We start from the raw sequence: 18,542 nt of genomic DNA on the forward strand, positions 1-18,542 counted from the left end.
CACTCTGGGTGTGGTCTGCGGGCTCACAGGCAGCAGCTGCTGCTGGCTGCTGGCCCTCCACGCTGGGCTTGGGGGTTGTAGTGTTTTGCGGGGAGTTGCCCCTCTGGTTCTGGCCTAGGTTGGCCTGGACGCTTTTATGGGCCTTGACCAGGGGGCTTGGTCTGGGTCGCCCCTTGACAGACAGAAGCCGCTCAACCACTTCCTCCAGGGTGCATTCCTGGGCTGCAGTAGGGGATATCCAGGGTCAAGGGAGAAGGGAGTGGGGGAGGGAGGATGGGGGCTTGAGGAGGAGGCAGGAAAAAGCGGCCACCTCCCCTAGGCAGAGGATGGGTTGGGGCCAAGGACAGGCCCCCTCCCCCGTGGTCTAAGACCCCAGTGTCTGCCCACCAGGCTGTGCCTACACCCCTGCCCCACCCCCTCACCATCGCTGGCCAGGAGCACGGCCCGGTTCACCAGGCTCTCCAGGGCCTCCCAGAGCAGCTGGCTGGAGCGGAGGCTGGGCTCCAGGTGCAGGAGGCCCTGCAGCACTGACAGGAGCTGGGCGGACACCGGGGAGCAGCTCACCTGGACGGGCGAGTGTGGGGTGCGGGTCAGCAGCCGGCCCCTCCCCGGTGGACTGAGAACTGCTGGCCCATCTGCCAGGGCATCCAGCCCCATCACCCCTCTATTCCCACGGATGCCTAGAGGTGAGAGCCTCAGTGACGGTGGTACTGGTGACACGTGGGACTGTCCTGTGCATTATGGGATGTTAAACAGAACCCCTGGTCTCAACCTACTCAATGCCAATAGTACCCCCTGCCTAGTCATGGCAGCCAAAAATGTCTTCAGATGTTGCCAGATGCCACCTGGGGACACAACTGCCCCCAGATGAGAGCCGCCAGGTTCAGGGAATGAGGGGAGGGCCTGAGTTTGACGGGAATTCAGCCTCTTAGCGCCTCACCAGGCCCTGAGGCCTCTGAATCCCACCTGATGGGGACTGGGTAGCTGGGGCCCAGGACAGTACAGCTGGCTGTGGGCCGTGCTGGTCTTTGGAGCCACGTCCTTCTGGGTCCTGAGGCCCTGGCTTTGCCCCCAGCCTGCCCACTCTAGGCACCAGCTCCCTTTCCAACCCCTGGCCCCTTGCTGCTCCCTGGAGTCTCACCCCAGAGCTGGCGCCACGGCCAGGTCACAGCAGGGTCTGACCAGGGCAGGGAGGACCGTTCCAGGCCCAGCCTCTGGACCCCAGGGCCACAGCCTGCAATGGAGGGTTGCCCTCCGGTCCTCCAGCCCCCAGCCCACCTTGTGGAACAGGGAGGCAAAGACCTCCTGGTGGCTGCTCATGTCGATCCCACCAGAGACTCGCAGCAGCTCCTCCTCGTCCTCAGCCTTGGCCTCCTCGAAGGCCTCCAGCTGGATCAGCAGGTCGGCATCCTCCAGGTCTCTGTGTGGGAGATACCCAGTGGGCTGAGCCTGCTGCTGCTACCACCAACACGTAGACGGGGCAGCCCGGGTCGGCGCCAGTGTACCAGGCCTGCTTAGCCCACCCGGGACTCTCAGCCAGCTCGTGGCCAGCTGTGGCTGACATGTGGCCCACATAGCCAGGGAGGGCGGGCTAAGAGTGGAAGCTCCCAGGTCAGTGCCTTTCGCCCTGACAGGCTGCCCCCAGGTCACCGGGCAGCCGCATGCCCCTCGGGAAGGGGAAGGGCGAGCATTCACTCCCGTCGAGTAACATGCACTAAGGCCTGGGGAGGTGGCACACAAGGGAACCGGGCCGTGACCTTGGGGGAGGGAAGGCCCTCCTCTGGGCGCTGTGTGGCCACAGTGAAGACCGCACCTGAGGTGGGTTCACAGGGCTGCATGGATACAGGAGGGGCGGGGCTCTGGCCTGAGCAGGAGGGACCTTCGTGTTCACTGGGCCTAGGACTTGCCAGTCATCTCAGTCTGGTCAATGAGCAGAGCCCTCTGCAGGCAGAGCCGGCCCCCTTCAGCCCACACTGGCGGGGCACAGGCACTCATGCGGGCAAACTTTCCCTGAGGCCATTTCTTTTTTTTTTTTGAGACGGAGTCTCACTCTGTCACCCACACTGGAGTGCAGTGGTGCGATCTCGGCTCACTGCAACCTCCTGGGATCCACCGATTCTGCCTCAGCCTCTTAAGTAGCTGGGATTGCAGGCACATGCCACCACGCCTGGCTAATTTTATACTTTTAGTAGAGATGGGGTTTCACCATGTTGGCCAGGCTGGTCTCAAACCCCTGACCTCAGGTGATCTGCCCATCTTGGCCTCCCAAAGTGCTGGGATTACAGGTGTGAGCCACTGCGCCTGGCTCCTGAGGCCATTTCAACACAAGGCGTTCTAGCCCTGGGCTCCTCCAAGCTGACTCCCCTGAGTACAGTCCTGACTGAGGCCTGGGATAGAGCTTCCCAGCTAGTGGGTTCCCAGCAGGGCTGCAAGATTTAGCAAATGAAACTACAGAGTACCTGTTCAATTTGAATTTCAGACAAACAACGAATAACTTTTGGCATAAGTACATCCCATGCAACATCTGGGATATATTTACACTGAAACATTGTCTGTTGTGTATTGAAAACTGAATGAACTTCATGTTCCATACAGTACCTGGCAACCCTAGTTTCTTTTTTTAAAAAAATTTATTTTAGACTCGTGGTACATGTGCATGTTTGCCACATAGTACACTGTGTCACGTAGGGGACTGGCCTTCTAGGGCAGTGGTCCCCAGCCTTTCCGGCACCAGGGACTGGTTTTGTGGAAGACAATTTTCCATAGACTGGGGTGACGGGAATGGTTTAGGGATAAAACTGTTCCACCCCGATCATCAGGCATTAGATTGTCATGAGGAGCCTGGATCCCTCATGTGCATGCGCAGTGAGAATGGAATGCGGTGCTGATCTGACGGGAGGCAGAGCTCCGGCGGGAATGCCTGCCCACCGCTCACTTTCTGCTGCGTGGCCCGGTTCCAACAAGACATCTACCGGTCTGCAGCCGGAGGGTTGGGGACCCTTGTTCTAGTGGGCCTGACACCAAGTAGCAACGAACGCTGTGCTCTGTAGGTAGTTTTCAACTCTCGCTCCCGGAGCCCATGTCCCTGTCTCCATCTTGCATCCACGTGAATCACCCTGTAGTTCCCTCTTATTGGCATTTCATTTTCTGTTTCTGGTTGGTTCACTTAGGATCATGGCCTCTAGCTCCATCCACGGTGTGCAAAGGATATGAGCTCATTCTGTCCTTTCTATGGCTGCTGCAACCCTAGTTTCTGTGGGCAGCTGCCAGCGACAGTGAGCTGGATTCTAGCCTGAGACCTGGCTTCTGGCTGGACCCCCTGGCGTTACTCCGGGGGAGCCACCTCCCTGCCATCTGGAGATGCTGCTTAGGTGAGGTGGCTGGGATCCAAAGGGCAGGTGGGCCTGGTCCTGGGAGCAGTAGGGGCAGCCGGCAGGACCGCCACAGTGGGGACTCACCGCAGGCGAGCTAGGACGTCCAGCAGCTGCAGCCCTGCGAAGGGACGGACAGGGTCAGAGGGTTTGGAGGCCACACCCCACCATCCCCAGTTCACTTCTGCCACCCAGAGCACCCGGCCTGCTCTGCTGTAGTCACGGGACACCAGAGACCTGAGGCTCCAGAGGGGAGACATGAGGGGAGACATCGTGCTGGACACACAGTGATGCTTACTCAGGGCTCACTGCCAGAACAGGTAGGGCTGGAACCAGTTCTCAGGCCCCCTGTCCCGCTCCACTGCCTGGCCAGCCTCATAACTGAGAACAGTCCAGGGTTGACCCCCAGGCGTTCTGAGGCCCATGTCCATCGAAGGGGCAGGTGGTGGCAGGCCCGAGACGGTGCCTTCCTCTGGGGCCCTGGGCCGGGGCAGGTTTTGTGGTGCTCCCACCATCCCAGGTGGATGCAGCATGGGATGCACTGGCCAAGAGGTGGGCAGGAGCGGGCATGCAGCCCAGGGCAGGTGCTTACCGATAAACTCATTCCGCAGCTGGGTGCGCGTGCGCAGGTCCTCGGGGCCCAGGATGACGGCGTTGACCACGCTGAGCAGGGTGACTACGTAAGGCACGTTGTCGCTGCCGGAGAGCTCGTTCATGACAATGCTGAAGCGGTACTGCTGGCTGCACACCGTCTGCGGGGAGGGCGGGGTCAGGGCACACCCAGACAGGGTGCCCCACGTGCCCAGGCCCGGGCCCTGCCGCCCACCTTGTAGTGGTCCAGGGCGTCCAGGGTCAGTGCGTGGCCCTCGGGAGAGTAGATGCACAGGGCGGCCAGCAGCTCAAACACCTGCTTCTTCACCATCACGTTGGATGTGTCCAGGGCTGCCAGGGTGGAGTGGGCAGGCTCAGCAGGGCCAATGCACCCTTTCCTATGCCTGTGCAGCTGGGCTCAGGGCTGGGGCTCTGGGCCTGGCAGGCAGATGCCAGGGGGTGCTGGGCACTTGTCCGTGGCCCACCGCAGTGCTGAACAAAGGGCTGGGACCCAACGAGCTGCCCACTCCTCGGTGTCCTGACTCTGCTCCTGGACCACAGGGCCAGACGGTGCAGGGAAGGGCTTGGAGGCAGCCGCCCCATCCTGTCACTGGCTCTGGGCCCAGGTTTTCTCCCAATGCAGCACTTACTGTGTTTATGGCAGCCATAACCTCATTCCTATGAACCCCTGCCTCCCACCCCATCCCTGGAGCTGTGAAAGTTCTGGAGGTGTCTCTCATCTGACCCTGCGGAGAACAATTCACAAAAGACTCCATTGAGGGGCCCTGCCAGGCCCAGGCTGGGGAGACAGGCTGAGAGTGGCTGGCCCCTGCACCTGCCTCTGTCCCCTGGGTCCAACGGAAGCGAGGTGCCTCTGGCTTGCTTGCCCGCACAGGTACCTGCTGCCCCCATGGGCCCCGCCCCACCCATCACTGCCCACTCTAGCTCATCCCCATGGGCCCCGCCCCACCCATCACTGCCCACCCTAGCTCCTCCCCATGGGCCCCACCCCGCCCATCACTGCCCACCCTAGCTCCTCCCCATGGGCCCCGCCCCGCCCATCACTGCCCACCCTAGCTCATCCCCATGGGCCCCGCGCCACCCATCACTGCCCACCCTAGCTCCTCCCCAAGCATCGGTGGGACCTGGAAGCAGCCATGGAGCAGCACAGCAAGGGGTTCTCTCAAGGGGCCAGGACTAACTTTGGGCACAGGCTGGGGAGACTTCCTGGAGGAGGGGAAAGGGAGCTGGGGCTTAAGGGCTTAGCGCAGGACCTTGGAGGACACAAAGGCAGAAAACATGAGCAGAGGCAGAGACAAGAGGCCTGCCTGCTGGGGACGAGGTCCCTGGGTGCTGGAGTAGGGGACAGGGCAGGGAGGGAGGCGCTGGGGAAGGCGCTGGGAGGTGGAGGGTGACACCATCAGTAGATGTGGACCAGACCTGAAGGGCTCTGTCTGGGCTGAGGCTGAAGGGCTTGGAGCCAGGCAGGTGTATGTAGGAGCCACTCGGGTGGATTTGCATCTCTAACTCAGGTGACTCCTGCCGCCGAGGTGTGGACAAGGACAGAGAGGCCAGAGGGTGGGAGCCAGCACAGGATGGGGAGGAAGGGTGGAGCAGAGCCACAGAACACAGGGGGGCACAGGGGGACCGCTGGTGCAGCAGTGCGGGGACTGGGGTGACCTGGAAGCCTCAGACTAGGAGTGAATGTGGATATTTTTCCTGAGCCCAGGAAGCCAGTCCTCCTCCAGGAAGCCCTCCTTGCCTGTCTGGCTGCCTTCCTCCTGGTGGGTCTCCAGGCTGAAGCCTCATACCAGGTCCCTAGAGTCTGCCTGGGCGGCCCTCCCGCACTGCGGCTCACCCTGGGAGAGCTGGCGCACGTAGCCCTGGTTGCTGAGGATGTACTCGATGCCCTGCCGCGAGTTCATGACGGCGCGCACGCAGCTAACGCAGGTGAGCTGCAGCAGGGCATCCGAGATGCGTGCCACGCCGCGGCCCGACAGCCGCGCCAGCGCCTCGAGCAGCAGGTCCAGGCCGCTCTGCTCCAGGAATTGCACCATCCAGCTGCCGTCGCTGCCCTCTAGGCGCTTGCGCAGGCCGGAGTAGTTGACCACAGAGGGCATCTGGAGCAGCCGGATGCACAGCTCAGGGTCCGCGCTCTCCAGGTTGGCCTCTGTGGGGTCCGAGTCCTGTGGCCCCAGCTTCTCCTTCAGCGCTGCCCACTTGCGCTGTGCACCCTCCTTCACCGACATCTTGCCGAGCTGCGGGCAGAGGGCAGGGAGCCGTCAGCGGGGAGGGGATGGGGGCTGTCCTCCTGGCCACCAGTGCAGATGGGCCACTTCCCTCAGCCTCAGTTTCTCTGCTGCAATTCCTGCTCACGTGCCATGCTGAGGGTTAGGAGTAGCTCTGTGTCCCCCCACTATATCTTAGGCTTCCCTGTACTCATCCCTGACCGAATTTTGGCAACTGAGGTAGCAGGCAGGAAGGGCCCCACTGCACGCATGTGGACCCCCAGGCTCAGGGCTAGGAGGGGAGGAGCCAGCTCAGAAACCTGCACCGCAATTCCGAGGCCAGCACAGCCCCTGCGACTTGACAGGACCGGATGAGCTTGGGAAGGACTGGGGGGAGTGGGAGGCTCCACTGGCTGGAACACTACCCGTGGTCATGACGCGACAAAACGGCGCATCTGAGGCTCCCTTATCTCACCCCAGGGCACTTCCCCCGCCCCAGTGGACAATATGCACAGGGAGATTCCAAACCTCAGGCACTGCCTGGGCTGCCCACAGCGTCAAGAGTGTTGCTGGGGAGGAGAGGCGGCTCCCGGGTCTCCCCTGGGCCTCAGTCTGCCCATCTGTGTGTGGGTGGGGGGCTCACACCAACAGGAAGACGGAGACCCTTGGCACTCAGGGTTTTACCAGAATTCAGTCACAACAGGTCTGACTTCAGCCCTGGGAACACCCCGGTAACAGGCCCAGCCCAGAAGAGCCCCAACACGTGCCTTTCCCCAAAACAGAACAGCAGGACAGGCGGTTGCACCTCTGACATCAGCTCCACACCACCACATCTCCCCAGCCGCTGTCCCCAACCACAGACCCTGGGAACTGGCCTCGAAGGTCAGGGGCATCCCAGGCCCTCCTGCAACCATGTATGGCTCAGATCTTATATTTAGCGTCTGAGAACCGCTGTGTGGAGCCTCGGGGAGGGAGCTTGGGGGCCGGGCCTGGCTCTGAGCCTCCACCCTGGCCCTTGGCTTCCTACCGCCTCCAAGGCAGGCACTTTATACCTCCTGCAACAGGTGGGGAACTGGAGGCAGCTGGGTCCCAGAGAAGCTGGGTCTGTGCCCACAGTCCCTCACCTGGGCACGGCTGAGCTGTGACTGGAGGTCCCACATGGCTTTGCTTCAAGCGCTGCGCAGCCTGGTAAGTCAGGGGACCCCCGGCTGAGGGGCATTTGAGGTCACAGAAGCCAAGCGGGGTTGAGAACCCAAGTGCCTGCCTCCCCAGATGGCTCTGGCCCCAGCCCCGCTGCTGTCCTCACCACTGGAGGCCCCATTCCTCCCCTCCTGCCTTGGGAGAGTGTCCTGGAGCACCTGCCCTTGAGGTCTCAGGCCCACTCCCCAGCCTGGCCCACAACCAAGCCTGGTGTTTCCAGCAGTCCAGCCCCTACTCCCCGCACCGCCCCTCAGCCCTCCGCCTGTTCAACTGCCCCGGGGGGCCAGTGGGTTCCTTCCAGGAGGCAGCCTGACAGGTGTAAGCCAGAGCTCTGGTCTGCGTGTCCCCAGCTCGGGCCCTCACCAGCAGATCTGGGCCCAGTCACTCATCCTGCCTGGGTCTCAGTTTCCTCCTCCGCACCTCCAGCATCAGGCTGCCAGGAGCATCCTGAGAGGCTGTCCTTGGGATGCCCCTCCTTCCGGCAGGGGGTCCTGGTCTGGGCACTGTACAGCAAAGAGCCCGGAGCCCCCGGCCCACTGTGGTTTTAAGCCGCCCTCCCAGGCCCGGCCCTCTTGGTCACCCAGTGGCTGTCCACTCACCCAGATGCGCAGGACCTTCCGGCCGCCTCTGCCCACCCACTCTGGGCCCTGCCCTGGGCTGCTCCTTATGCTCTCCTGGCTTCTCATCGCTGCGGACCGCTGAGCTGCCAGAGCCACCCGGGTCCCCGACACCCCTCCTGGTAGCAGTAGGGGTGGCTCCCACCACCATGAAGAGCCAGGCAGCCGAGCCTCTGCACATATTCCCACCCACCTCGGCCGCTGCTGCCTAAAGAGGCCCCAGAACTGACCCTCCTTTCCTCCCCCGCTTCCATTGGCCGGAGTCTCCTTGGCACAGGCTGAGCGGACGGAGTTATGAACTCTCCCAGGCCCGGCCCCTGGCATCCAGAGTGCCCTCTCCAGCCAAGAGCCCCAGGGGTCCCTCCATGCAAAAAATCCTGACCTTTTAGAGACAAGCAGTGCCCCCGCGAGCCACCGTGCCCCAGGCCCCAGGGTGTCCCTGGACTCGAAAGTGCTCCCTGACCTGAGTACTGCCCCTCTTGGCACTGCCCAGTGCTCCTTGCCCTGTGCAAGTCCCTGAAAGACCCCAGTCAAGAGGAGCCCCCTTGGTCAGTGGGGTGGAGCCACGGTGGGAGGAAACTGGCCCTCCTGCCCATCAGCTTTCCATACCCCGGTGCCTGGGTGCCCAGCTCTGTGTCTGAGCTGCCCCAGTTGACTGTGGCCCACTGGGTGCTGTCTGGGGGCAGTGAGTGTAGCAGGGCCTTGCTGGGCTACGGCCCAGCATAGACAGGGTTCCAGCTGAGGACCCGGAGGATGAGACCAGAGCTGCTTTTCTCCTTCTGTGATGCCACCAAGGCTGCCCGATCTCATCCGGGCCCCCTGGTCTCTATGATGGGGAATGTTCCAACTGCTTTTCAGCATGAGGCTGAACCTGCAAACACACCACGGCCAGACCATATATGCAGCACTCTGATCCGCAATCTGGCCATTGGCCCCAAACGGCCGGGACCTCGTTAATAACTGACAGCTTCTGTGATTTTTGTCCCATCTCATAGGAGCCCGACTTCCAGCCAGCAACCTCTCTCAGGGCATCCCCGAGTGTTCCCTTTGTCTATAAAAAGCTTTCTATGTATAGAGTGAAATATCCATATGAGAAAACCATGAGGCTTCCCACTGCCCCGCCCGCCTGAGTATCTGCTAAACGCGGGTGGCAGTGGCCAACTACCTGCTACAGCAAGCTCTGCACAAACAGCCTTACCTGTTTTTCCTGGGGGGTGGTGTCCACTTCTGCAAGGATTCCGAATCCACAGTGTACTGATCTCAGGGGCACGGGGCTACGGGGAACAATACCCTGGAAGGTGCCAGTGCCAACTGAGAAGGGCAGGGGGCGGGAGTCTCATTGCTGAGCTGTGTGCCCCGGGGCAGGCTACCCTTCCCCGTTCTCCATCTGGAAAGTGGGTTGGCGGGGCCACCAGCGCAGGAATGTGTCCTCAGAGCTCCCCAGCCCCAGCTGTAGGGCGTGGCCACCTCCCCACAGGCACAGGAATTTGCGTTCTTCGCCATCTTTTTACAGCTGACACCAACTCGCTGAGGCAGGGCAGGACCATCCAGGCCCTGCAGGGCCCAGTACCCATGGCTCCGGCCAGACCCCACACCTCAGACAGCAAAAGGGTCAGGACACCAAGAAGGGGTGTCCCATCCACCCCAACCCCCCAGTCCACCAGCACCAATGGAACTGCACAGGGCAGGGTCTTCTGCAGACGAAGACTCTGAGGTCTGAGGGGCTCACCCCACCCATGCTAGTGGGATGTCACCATGGTTCTCCAGCACTAGTGTGGGGCTTCCAGAGGACAGGGTTATGCCTCTCCCCTCAGACTCCAGCTCCTGCAGGCAGGGTCCCCCTCTGGGCCCGGGCCTGGCCAGCCTGGTGTGGTGATGCCAGCACCTCCATCCGAACGCCTACACGCTAGGGCAGCTGCACTGACTCTCGGGAAGCCGCTGGGCCACTGCCCCGCCTGGCAGTCAGCAGTCAAGCTGAGTGTGTGGTGTGGGTGGGGACAGGGACATCGCTGGCCCTCACTAGACCTGAGGCCATGTGCCCAGCTCCTGCGGTACAGACAGAAAACCAGTACCAGGGAGTGTGGGCTCTTGAGGCAGGCCCAGCCCCGAACTGTGGAGAGTAGCTGGGGGCTCCTGCATGGGCCCATGACCCTGAGTAGCACACGGGCTGGGGTTAGGGTACCCAGGCCTGAATCCCAGCACATGAGGGACCTGAGCCAGCCCCTGAAGCCCCCAGGCCTCGGCTCCCTCACTTGCCTCCCAGGAACCAGGCGAGGAGGGCCTTCCACAGCACCGTGGGTGGGGGGGGGGGAGGTCCTATGCCCTCAGCTAGCACCAATGGGCCTGGAGGCCCCACTGTGACATGTTCTGAGTCTGCCTGGGACAGCCCCTCCCATGTGAAGGCCCCACTGGTAGGGAAGGGAGAGGTCTGCCTGAGTCCAGGCTTCCCACGAGGAACAGGCCAAGCCCTGAGCTGGACAGCCCTGGGGAGGCAGGTACTGCCTTCTGTGCCTAGGACCAAGGGGCTCTGGGGATCCTGAAGCAGAGGCGGGGTTGGGGCAGGCACCGGCTGGGCACATGAGCGCCTGTGAGGGCCACTGCCTGGGAGTGGGCAGGCAGCTGCAGTGTGGCCCTTCTGGCACTGGCACAGGGATGGATGCTTCTGGGCCCTGAGCCAGCGCTGGTGGTGGGGGTGCAGGGAGGGAACTTGTCTTCCATGGGGTGGGCGGCCAGAACGGCAGGAGAGGATTCCGGAACTAGGAGGCAGGGGCTGCCACACTGTATTTTTAGCTCCTCCAAGAGCCCAAATTTTTCCACTGCTTGGCAACCCATGGATCTCCAGAACTGCACGCGTTCCTGGCAGCACCCCGGGGTTCTGGGCAGCCCAGGCCCTGCAGGGCGGTGGAGGCACCTGGAGCTGAGCCTGTCCTACCATGACCCCCATTCCCCTCCCTCCCACTCAGACTACCAGCTCCTTTGAACCTCCAGCATGTGTCACCTTCCCCACCCGGCCAACGGCCCCTTGAGGGACCTCCACTGACCTGGTGGCTCACCGACTGCCGGCAAGGCCCAGGGAGGGCCTGTACACAGGGGGCCTCAAGGCAGGCGAGGATGGGGGTCCACCCGTTGCCACCTGTCCAGGGGCATGGGGCGCACTGGGCCTCAGTGAGGGCTGGTTGTGTCTTCACTGCCCCTGGCCCATCGCACACCCAAGAAGCACTCTAGCCCTCATGCTGCCTGCAGTCCCCAAGATCTGGATGCAGCGTGAGACTCCTGCCTCCAAAGCCCTCCAAGATCTTGAACTCTGCTTGTTGTGCAAAGAGGGCCCCCTGGGCCACTGTGGGGACCCACAGCAGGACAGAAGGGCCCCCTGGGAGTGGATAGGTAGAAAGGTGCTCTCAGCAGGGTCATGATCAGAAGACAAAGATGGGAAGCAGGCCACATGGTGACAGAGTTCAATCACATGGTGTGTGCGATGCCACCAGGACACCTGCCCAATCACTAACCAAAGCTGCATCTAGGATGAATACGGTTGTTTGCTACTGAGGAAGAAAGCAAGCAAAATGATCAAAAGACAGCAGCAACATCTCCCAGAGGGAAGCTGGGCTCAGAGCGGTGGCAGCCCCTGCTTGGGTCACCCAGGGAGAGAGCTGGGAGCCAGGGGTCCTTCATGGCACTCTGGCAAGTGTTGGTGGAGGTGGCTGGGGGTCCGGGCTGGCCAGCACTGAATGCCAGGGGACACCACTGGTCCGGGAGCCAGGCTACAGCTGGGCTCTCTGTGTCCCCAGGATCTGGGGCAGACAATGGGCCTGGGGGAGGTACATCTTCCTGGGTTAGGAACAGAGCCCTGTGGAAGCCACAGGGAGGAGGGTGGCTCTGTCTGTAGGAGGGGTGGAGGGGATGCAGCAAACAGGAAATGCCCCAGCTCACTGGGAGGAGGGCTCACTGGGAGTAGGGTCGGCAAGTGCAGCCCAGGCAAGGCAGGACAGGAAGGGCGGCGGCCCCACACCAGGAAGCCAGGCTCTCGCTTCCACCTGCACTGAGGGTGTGCAGGGCCTGGGTGGGCAGGTGGCTCCCCAGTCACCTTCTCTAGGCCACAGTGTCTCCACTGCACAAAGAGCAGGGCCAACGGGGTGCTCCCTGAGGGCCTGGTCACCTGTGGCATTCCCGGGGATCTGGGCTGGAGTCTGGGGGCCCAGGGAGAGGTGTGGGGGGACCAGCGGCTGCACTGGAAGTACTTCCTGAGTCTGTCTGAAGGCCTGCCAGCACCTACTATGGCTGTGGCTGGGAGTGACGTGTGCAGATCTGTGGTTAGGGACTGGGGAGGGCACAGGGCCTGATCAGGCCCTGCAGGTGGCATGAGCCCAGGGGTGGCCTATTGCAGGCCCCAGACCTATACTGCAGGGGGTCTGCTGGGCAATGGGGGCAGGTGGCCAGGAGCATGAAGACCAGGAGGTCATCACTAGAAATGTCACACCTGGGTTTCCTCCCCCCAGACCAGACACACTCAGAGATGCCTCCCTCCGAGGCCTCCAGGTCCCTCCTCTGTCCTCAGAAAAGGCCTCTCTCAACCTGGGAGGGGGAAGGGCAGCAGCTGGTTGGAGCCAGGCCCCAGCTTCAGGGTGCAGGTCCTGATTGCTGTGTGCCTCGCTAGGCCCCAGGGTGTCCAGCCCCCACCCTGCCTGTGCCAGGACAGGACGGCTGCCCGCTGCCTGCCCACAAGCCAGGCTCCATGGTCCCTGCCCCCAGCCCACATCCCCACTAGCAGCTGCCTTCCCAGGAGCAGGGAGAACAAAGACAGATTGAGAGTGGGGGAGAGGCTGAGCCTGCACACCCAGCAGGGCCAGGGGCTGCTGCCAGGGGCCAGGGTGGGGGCGGCTCTGATTCTGGGTGAGACTGGGCTCTGCCGCTGACCGGCCTGTGACCCATAGGATCTCCTGGTTCCTGTCCTCAAATGCGGATGAGCATGTCAATGCCAACCCCACAGCTTACTGACAGATCAATGAGACGCCGCCTGTAATGCCAGTGCATAACCACACACAACACATGCCCTGACCACCCGCCTTCCCGCTCAGCCCACACCTCCTGTTTGGCGGCTGGGACGGAGCTGGGATGGTGCTGGGACGTTGCATGAGTCTTCGCAGCCCCTGCTCAGCGTCTCTTGACCTCTGCTCCAGGCAGCCAGTGTCAGGCAGCCAGTCAGGCCCAACAGGGCAAACAAGATCCTCAGCGTGGGTACAACATGCCGCTTGGCAGTGCTTGCTGGGACACGAAGGTGCCAGGGGCCTGAGAGCCAGGTCCATTCTGGATTCAGTTTTCTCATCTGTAAAATGGCCAGGATGTTCTCCAGGGCCCCGTAGCTCTGACCTGGGTTGGCTGAGCCAGCACCGCCTGTGCGGCCCCTCCTGGGCCCAGCCCATGGCTCTGCCAGCTCCTGCAGGCAGCCCCTCACTGCTCTGCCTGTACCTCCACAGCCTGGCTTGGCCCAGGGAAAGGGCAGCAAGGGGGGCCCTCTGCACATGGAAGCATAGGCAGGGGTCCTGGGTGTCCCCAAGGGGCTCCTGTTCTTAGGCCACTCACGTCTGTGCACAAGGTAGAAGCAAAGGCAGGTGGGGACAGGTGGCTGCTCCCTCACCCCCACCTGTGTCCTCCTCCCAGCCTAGGCTGGGTGCAGGTGACAGTCTGAGCTGTGCCTGGAGCAGGAACACGGACCCAGGAGCACAAAGGGTGGGGCAGGCAGGCTGCACACTAAGGCCATGTCCCAGGGCTTGCAAGGACCAGGTACAGACGGGGAGATGGAGGCCATTGGGATGCTGGCCCTCCTTGCACAGCTGGCCATGTCTACCACCCACCCGGCGAGGGCCAGGACAGCTCAGGCACGAACAAACCCCTGCACCACTGGCCATGCCCACCAGGACTCCATGTGTGTTGGGCGGCCGGCCACTGGCTGGGCAGAGCCAGGGGCTGGGGCTGGCCTCTGCCTACGGCAGCTGAATGGGGGCTTGGAGATGATACAGAGAAGCCACTACCCAGGGCTGTGTGTTCCGTGGGCCACTGGTTCCCTCCCCCTCCCTCCTCAACTGTGCCCTGGGTTAGCCTCAAAGCTAGGCTTTGACATTAGCCCTCCTCTGCAAAATGGGAAGCAGACAGCCTGCCCTCTGCCCCAGGTATGGCTCCTGGTTGAGTTCTGGCCCACGAAGGGCTGCCTGGGGGGCCTCAGTCTTCACTGTGAGGTGGGCCTGGGGCAGAGCCCTGTAACAGTAGGGCAGCCCTCCAATCCACCCCACCCCACCTCTCCCACTTTGGACCTGGGGTGCTCAGACTGTGTCCAGGTCACAGGAAGAGGGTGGGGTGGTAGAGAGCTGTCATGGCATGGGAGCAGGGGGTCCCTGCCCAGGGCACCAGGGCCAGGGGCCTTGGCAGCATCTTCCCATGTCCCTCTGACCCTGCAAAGGCCTTGATCGGCCGCCAGGAGCCCGGCCAGGCCTCCAGTGGTGCCCATCTGCTCCTTCTGGGTCTCCATGCCATTTCCAACAGACAGAGGTTGGGGCTGAGGGAGACAGAGGGTACCCCAGCCATGGCCAATCACCCTTCTGGAGTGAGAACAGGAGTGAACTGAGGGCACAGAGGCTCGGGGTGGCCCAGCCTGGCCCTTCTCTCCTGGCCCCTCTCCCTCCCTCCTCTGCTGCCTCTGGGAAAAACTGCAGGCGAAAGAGGAAAGCAGCCTTGGCCCTTGCCCCTGGCCATTCTGTCCTCAGGGCCGTCACGCTAGTCATCCCATCTGGGCTGTGACCATGCTGGTCGTACCACCCAGGCTGTGACCCAGGCCCTGACTGGCCAGGAGGGCTCCGGGGTCCAGGCTGGCCCTTGGGCAGTTCTCTGTCTGCATGGGCTGCTCTGGAGTGACACAAGTGGTTGCCTGGAGGGCGGGCCTATTCCTGCCCTACCAACCCCCGAGTTTGGAAGCCTGGTAATGGCTACTTGACCAGGACAGGCCTGTCCTATTCCCAGAGTGGCAGTGCCAGGACCCTGAGTCTACCCCAGTGGTAGCAACAAGGGGTGGGGGGCCTCGGCCTCCAGCTACTCTGTGGGGCCGGCCCATATGCACCCTGATACCCAGTAAGTGCTATGTGCCTACCTGGCACAGTGCTGAGCGGGGCTGGGCTCCAGGCTCTGGGCACAAAGGCAGATGCACACAGTAGGGGCTTTATCAGCCCCTCCTGGCAGAATGGATGGCACTGAGTGTAAAATGGCACTGACTGTCCCTTGCCTCATCTGTGAAATGAATGTTCCTGCAGGACCCACGCCTCACCGGGAGGGATGAGGGTGGGAGACCATGCGGTGGGACCCGGCAGGCTGGCTCATTCCTTCCCTCCTCACCCACTCACTCAGCACACAGACACAGCCCAGGCCGGTGTGAATGGTGAGGGAACAGGCCGGGCTTGGGGCTGGCTCTCAGGGACTGACATGAGCCCTCAGAGGAGTGACCCTGAGTAGCCCCTGTGGTTCCTTATTTAATTACAGCTTAGAAAGGGCAGTGAGAGAGGACGAACCCTCAGGAGAGGACAGACACCACCAGTCTGCCCTGCTCTCCTGGCCTGGCGGTCGCCAGGGTATACCAGTGCTGGGCAGGGGGCAGCTGTCTGAACAGACCCCACCCCAGCTCAGGACTCAGGCTGTCTGGGTGCTCAGAGGCAGACCAGGCAGGACTCCCTCCTAGGGCGAGGCTCGCAGGAGTGGAAGTCTCTCTAACAGGGGGCCAGGTGGGTGGACCCTGCTCAGCCCTCCAGTGATGGGGAGCCCGCGCCCGTGCCCTCTCTCCTTCCAGCGATGGGGAGCCCGCGCCTGCGCCCTCTCTCCTTCCAGTGATGGGGAGCCCGCGCCCGTGCCCTCTCTCCCTCCAGCGATGGGGAGCCTGCATCCGTGCCCTCTCTCCTTCCAGCGATGGGGAGCCCGCGCCCGTGCCCTCTCTCCTTCCAGCGATGGGGAGCCCGCGCCCGTGCTCTCTCTCCCTCCCACAGTTGGTAGCAGCCTCCTTGTCTTTGACTTCAGTTGTCCACTAGGCCTGGCTCTGCTGTGGCCCCTGGGGACTGCCCTCCAGACAGTGGCTCCTGTGTGGTCTCCACCTCCTGGCCTTCCCATCCACCATCCTGAAAACAGAGGTGGGTGTGCCCTCTCCAACGTCTTGTGTCCACTGGGCCATGAACCACACACCTATCAGACACCTGCTGTTTGCAAGATGGAGGCTGGCAGCAGGGAGTCAGGTCTCATTCCTGACTATGGGGAAATCTGACCTCCAGGCACCAGCAAAAAGCCAGAGGCTTACTTCACTGTCCCCGTCCAGAGCTGGGCCAGCTGCGTCCTGCCCCACACCCACAGGCAGCAACGAATTACTTTCCAGTCACCACCCACCCCTCCTGCAGCCTGCATGAACCCCATCACTTTTCCAACCTGGGAAGTAACTGCACTTTGATGGAAGGCGCACAGAGTCTATTTCAGGTAGGAGCCTCCACGTCCCCACAAGTGCGGTGTGTCATTAGCTTGACAGCCGTCAGCTCCTCCACAAAGTGGGCGCTCACCCGAAGGTTAACTCTTCGCTGCTCAGGAGCCCTGGCTGTGGAGGCTACAGGCGCACCTGGCCACTTGGTCCGTCCCCACTAGTGACACCCCCTTTGCTGGATTGCAGGGCCCATGACAGTCCAGGGGTGGGAGGGCGGGGCCTGGGCAGGGGTCAGCTCCCTCAGGTTGCAGGAGGGCTCACTGCACCAACTGGGCTTTTAGAACAGAGAATTGCTCCTGCCCTGGTAGGGGTGGGAGCAGTGTGAGGTCTCAGACCCCAGGCCTGGAACCCAGTGCTGCTATTTGCTGCACTGGGGGCTGAGCACCCACACGCCGAAAGTCCCTGGCTGGGTGGCATCCTTGGGGTCTGGAGCGCTGCTCTGGGACCCCACCTTCCCCTGTGCAGGGCGGCAGGGAGCAGGTCCCAGCCTGAGCTGCTGTCCCACCCTTCAGAGTGCAAATGTGGAAACTGAGGCCTGAAGAGGGCAAGTATCCTGCTCCATTCCAGTGCCAGAGGGAGGGGCAGGGCTGGCGGTAAAGGAATTTCCTACATCCAGTGCCTTCTGGGCATGCCTGACCTCTGGCCCGGTTCCTGGTTCCCTGCCCCAGCAGGGTCTCACTCTCTGCCTCCTGGTGTGCCCAGCTGGAGTGGACAATAACGCTGTGACCACAGCTGAGCTGCGGGAGCCCTGGGTGGAGAGCTTGAGCCCCAGAAAGCCCAGACAGGCAGTCCACCCCCCACGCCCGTGCTCCCCAGGGGGGACTGGGGGCGGTCAGGGACACAGCTGGTCACCCCGCTTCCTCTCCTTAGTCAAGGTCACTCCTGGGGCGACTCCCCAGTTAGAGGGTTGACGGGTGGGTCTGGGGGCGCACAGGGATTGGCTCCTACTCCACCCAAACGGAACAGAGAACTGTGATGGAGGCTGATTCCCCTAAGCCTGCCAGCGGTGGGGGTCGGGGGGAGAGCCCCCTGTGCGCCCACCTGTGCGTGGGCAGCTGGAAGCCAAGCAGTCAGGGTGGGGCCGCAGGCCAGCGCGCACCTCGGGGTGCCACCCGGGCTGCGGACTCGAAGTTGAAGTTTATTTTCCCAACTGTGGCTGATTCATGGTCAGGATGTGGCAGCCGCGAGGCGCAGAAATCCCGCCTGCCCCGGGAGTAGGCCCGGCCGACCCTGGGCCCACCACTCTGCGGGCAGTGCGCGCTCGGGCGGTGCCGCGCCGCGGAGGACCACAGTCCCGAGCGGGATGCGCGGTGCCGGGGGGGCCAGGGGTGCCCTGGGGTCCTCTCCCGGGAACTGTGCCCTGCGCCGCGGAACCGCCCGCCGCCACCTGGGGCACACACGCCCCAGCCCGAAGCCTCACTCCTGGACGCAAACACGCACCCGCCTCCTCCCGGACTCAGTTTCCCCTGAGGCTCCTAGCGGACCCCGAGGCCAAGGACTTACCCGGTGAAGCAGCGGCCAGAGGGCGGTGGTGCTGCCGGCGCTCCGTCCGGGGCCGGGTCAGGGGCTGCGGGCAGCCGGATCCCACTGCGGCGCTCCGCGAGGCTCGGACGGTGGCTCCAGGCGAGCTAGGGGCGGGCGGGGGGCGGGCGGGAGGAAGAGGCGGTGCCGCCCCGCCCGTCAGCGGCCACGTGGGGAGCGAGCGCGGGCCGGGGGCGGGGCCTAGGGGGGTGGTCGCTGGGGTGGCCCCGCCCACTGTGGCCGGCCCCTGAGGGCTCTTTAAGGGGTCTCCCCATACCCGTGAATACCCTGGCCGCCCTCTCGCGGTCGTCGCTGGCTTGGCTCCTGGTGGGCGGAGATGGGGGTGGGACGCGCAGAGCTGCCGTCCCCGCCTCAGCCCCCACTGTCCTCCCAGTCCCTGCCCTCTACCTCCTCCCGTCCACCTACACCCCCATCCTCCCGGAGGGACTGGCTTTCCAGGCGCCGCTCACCTCCCTCTGCCCCGGCCCGGGACTCCTGTTCCAGCCAGCCGGAT

At 63.1% G+C, this 18,542-nt stretch overlaps 2 protein-coding genes across 3 annotated transcripts in view; both read right to left on the reverse strand.

Annotated features, from left to right (window-relative positions):
• The window catches only part of LOC108521867 (inverted formin-2-like), a 13,241-nt gene extending 11,677 nt beyond the window's left edge, over positions 1-1,564 (reverse strand). Inside the window, exons 1-4 of the mRNA XM_017861862.1 lie at positions 1,524-1,564; positions 1,279-1,420; positions 423-564; positions 28-222 (exon numbers count right to left, since the gene is read on the reverse strand). Coding sequence (XP_017717351.1) covers positions 28-222; positions 423-564; positions 1,279-1,420; positions 1,524-1,564 — 520 coding nt within the window. The remainder of the gene's footprint in view (positions 1-27; positions 223-422; positions 565-1,278; positions 1,421-1,523) is intronic.
• Positions 1,565-2,622: 1,058 nt separating this feature from the next.
• Positions 2,623-18,170, reverse strand: LOC108521882 (inverted formin-2-like). Of its 2 annotated transcripts, none has more exons than XM_017861897.1 (5): positions 18,011-18,170; positions 5,821-6,220; positions 4,198-4,313; positions 3,964-4,123; positions 2,623-3,492 (listed from the first exon to the last, which is right to left on the reverse strand). In XM_017861897.1, the coding sequence occupies exons 2-5, from the start codon at positions 6,209-6,211 to the stop codon at positions 3,455-3,457; spliced, it is 705 nt and encodes a 234-aa protein (XP_017717386.1). In that variant the 5' UTR covers positions 6,212-6,220; positions 18,011-18,170; the 3' UTR covers positions 2,623-3,454. The 2 variants fall into 2 exon arrangements, with proteins under 2 accessions (XP_017717386.1, XP_017717385.1); XM_017861896.1 differs by lacking the exon at positions 18,011-18,170 and adding an exon at positions 7,990-8,337 and having other exon boundaries at positions 2,813-3,492.
• Between the last annotated feature and the right edge of the window lie 372 nt (positions 18,171-18,542).

Source organism: Rhinopithecus bieti, unplaced genomic scaffold (assembly GCF_001698545.2).
Source record: "Rhinopithecus bieti isolate Rb0 unplaced genomic scaffold, ASM169854v2 scaffold_61461, whole genome shotgun sequence".
NCBI classification, from domain to species: Eukaryota; Metazoa; Chordata; class Mammalia; order Primates; family Cercopithecidae; genus Rhinopithecus; species Rhinopithecus bieti.

Bases quoted from the DNA above. Each gene is read 5' to 3' on its own strand.
- LOC108521882 (XM_017861896.1), bottom strand. From the start codon at position 8,331: ATGCCAGGGGCCGGGCCTGGGAGAGTTCATAACTCCGTCCGCTCAGCC. The intron at 4,314-5,820 runs GTGAGCCGCAGT...CCACCCTGGCAG, and splicing joins CGTGCGCCAGCTCTCCCAGG to CCCTGGACACATCCAACGTG. The intron at 4,124-4,197 runs GTGGGCGGCAGG...CCCTCCCCGCAG, and splicing joins ACGCCCTGGACCACTACAAG to ACGGTGTGCAGCCAGCAGTA.